The 3,204-nt window shown below is 45.8% G+C and overlaps 1 protein-coding gene across 1 annotated transcript; it reads right to left on the bottom strand.

Annotated features, from left to right (window-relative positions):
* Positions 1 to 310: 310 nt before the first annotated feature.
* Positions 311 to 2,921, bottom strand: SARC_02672 (hypothetical protein). Its single transcript, XM_014303544.1, has 4 exons — positions 2,801 to 2,921; positions 1,824 to 1,953; positions 1,165 to 1,352; positions 311 to 666 (listed from the first exon to the last, which is right to left on the bottom strand). The coding sequence occupies exons 1-4, from the start codon at positions 2,895 to 2,897 to the stop codon at positions 485 to 487; spliced, it is 597 nt and encodes a 198-aa protein (XP_014159019.1). The 5' UTR covers positions 2,898 to 2,921; the 3' UTR covers positions 311 to 484.
* Between the last annotated feature and the right edge of the window lie 283 nt (positions 2,922 to 3,204).

Here is a 3,204-nt window from a genome sequence, read left to right as displayed (position 1 = left end):
ACTCGGGCTACTTTACCTACCATACCACACCAACATAAACCAACTCAAACAAACTGCATCGTCGCGTTGACCCGCGGGAGTACTCGGCCTACTTTACCTACCACACCACACCACACCAACTTAAACCAACATAAACAAACTACATCGTCGTGTTGACCCGCGGGAGTACTCGGCCTACTTTACTTACCACACCACACCAGCTCAAACCAACATAACAAACTGCATCGTCGCGTTGACCCGCGGGAGTACTCGGCCTACTTTACCTACCACACCACATCAACTTAAACCAACATAAACAAACTGCATCGTCGCATTGACCCGAGGGTAAGCGACTCTGGCGTACACCTCATCGTGTTTTTTATTTTTGCTGTTATACTTGCACCTAAACTATCGGACTACAGACTCATCGACAAGGGATTTGGTTTGGACTAAATCTCCGTCTCTGCCACTATGTAGTCCTCGATCTACGTTACTTAGTCCACTTTCAATTTTTAAACTTCATCGTCATATTGACCCAAGGGAAGTCGAATCGGTCGGGTACTCCGGCGTGGGCTGTGCTGTTGTACTTGCTCTTAGACCATTGGAATACCGGCTGATCGTTACTGGTTGGGCCGCACACAGCGGTCACCTTGAGTTTGCGCATCTGAACCCAGTTAGTGATTTTACCTGTGCGGTGGGGGGGGGGGGGGGTGTTGAATGTTGTATAAGTGGATAGGCAGATAGTACAGCGTATAAGTACGGTAGATGGCTGGAACGAACGGCACAGCGCATAATTTTAATCCTTTTCCACATTTCCACGTAAAAAAAACAATGGGTTGACAAATAGTATATTTGGGTGTTTTATGAGCATACAGATTTAAGGGCCTATAAACTACACCACGACATAACCAAATAAACACACCATCCACGACACTGAACGCCGACGGGTTCTTGGGCGACAGATCATAGCGCGAAGCAATAGAGTTTCTTTTTGGGTCTTTTATGAGCATACACATCCAAGGGCCTATAAACCACACCACGACATAACCAAATAAACACACCATCCACGACACCGAACGCCGATGGGTTCTTGGGCGACAGATCATAGCGCGAAGCAATAGAGTTTTTTATTTGGGTGTATTATGAGCATACACATCCAAGGGCTTATAAACCACATAAACACACCATCCACGGCCCCGAACGCCGATGGGTTCTTGGGCGACAGATCATAGCGCGAAGCAATAGAGTTTCTCGCGTCTTTGAGAGAGAGGGGATCGTCTTGCCAGTGGTTGTAGCGGATGAGTCGTTTGGCGTCGTCCATGGAGTTGACCTTGGGCGCTTCTCGCTTGAAGATCTTAGCCCGTGGACATTGGCTGTATGGGAATGAACCACAATCAGTGCATGCAGAGGCAGTCGAATACACCAGAGGTTGGCTGGAATGTACATCCATACCCCTGGTGGGTGATATGTTCAATCAATTTATACTCATCAGAGACCATCCAGTATCTGTACACACCTCTACCCATGTAACTACACACGTGTATGAATGTACAAGAAGCAGGGCCCAAATGCACCGCTGAATAGTGCTCACGGTCATGGCATGAAACAAGGGCACACGCTATTGAACAGCATAGACTATCGCACAGATAGCACAACATCATACAATGAAACTGCCGCACATATACGTTGCCATGACAACACAGCGTGGACATGAGCCGGTTCAGTTGTTTCCGTTGGACTGATGCAGCGATGAGCGCGCCGGTATAACATCAGTATACTGTCGGCTATACACACTGCACAATCAATCACCCCTCCAGCACAGACAGAAGAAACACCCAACTTACTCGTACGAGAATTCGTCGCCTAGTTTCATATACTTGGCTGGATAGCCCGACAGTTTCCAGACCTCCTTAAAGTACGGTATGTTGTACGAGGGCCAGAAACCGTTCTCGCTCAGGCGAGAGGTCCCGTCCCCTGTAACAGAAAGTAAAGAAAGCGCTAAGACTTCCCAAGGGCAAGAAGGTGGCAAGAGATACAGGTATGCTAGGTTTTATATGGAATGATACTTTTCTTTTTTTAATATTCTTTGTGGACACGCACCCGATATATGAATGCGCATACGACGACAGCGTACCAACCGACCTCTCCGTGTTCGGATGAGCATTGCTTCACACAGACAGACAACTGCTCATCACACACCACACGCCAATGCGAAAGGACTACCAATAGCGTGAATAGATAAATAGCGTAAATGGCGTGAATATCATAAATATCGTAAATATATCATAAATATATCATAATAGCGTGAATAGCGTAAATATCATAAATAGCGTGAATAGCGTAACTATCATATATAGCGTGAATATCATAAATAGCGTGAATAGCGTAAATATCATAAATAGCGTGAATATCATAAGCGTAAATATCATAAATAGCGTGAATAGAGTTCGGGTGACAACAGACATGCCAGTCATCATCATGCACAGTCAGCACAGATAAGGTACACCAAGTTACCATTCGAGTGAAAGCTGAGCTTATCTATCATATACGTATAGTTCATCAAACTACAACCTACCTTGCCACTGTACAAGCAGACACTCTTTCCTACACAGTTCGGCAAATTTAACGTATACTGAGTGAGCATTTGAATGACAACTGAGCTTATCTGTCACATGCGCACAGTACATACACAGAGACTGTTCAGATACACCCCACGACCAACTACAAACTACCTTGTCACTGTACATGCAGACGCCTCTTGCTACACAGTCAACACATTCAAGGTATACTGAGTGAGCGTTTGAATGACAACCGAGCTTACCCGTCACCATACGGTCTGGTAGCTGCTCAGTGACAGTGAGTGTGTTAGGCTTCAGCTTAGACATCCCCGGGGAGAAGAGGTTGTAGTCCACAATCATCCATTGGTTGGGGTAGAGTGCTGGGAATACAGGGCACGGTGCGGTGAGAAACTATCTATAGACATACAGCAGAAGAAGGAAACTCAGGTATAGCGTTGACTTGAAAGCGTTACAAAACTGTCACGTGACATACAGCAGAAGAAGGAAACTCACGCTTAGCGTTGACTTGAAAGCGTTACAAATCTGTCACGTGACATACAGCAGAAGAAGGAATCTCAGGTATAGCGTTGACTTGAAAGCGTTACACAACTGTCACGTGATATACAGCAGAAGAAGGAATCTCAGGTACAGCGTTGACTTGAAAGAA

This window comes from Sphaeroforma arctica (genome assembly GCF_001186125.1).
Source record: "Sphaeroforma arctica JP610 unplaced genomic scaffold supercont1.123, whole genome shotgun sequence".
In the NCBI taxonomy this organism is placed as follows: Eukaryota; class Ichthyosporea; order Ichthyophonida; genus Sphaeroforma; species Sphaeroforma arctica.
This window is presented reverse-complemented; position numbering and strand designations above follow the sequence as displayed.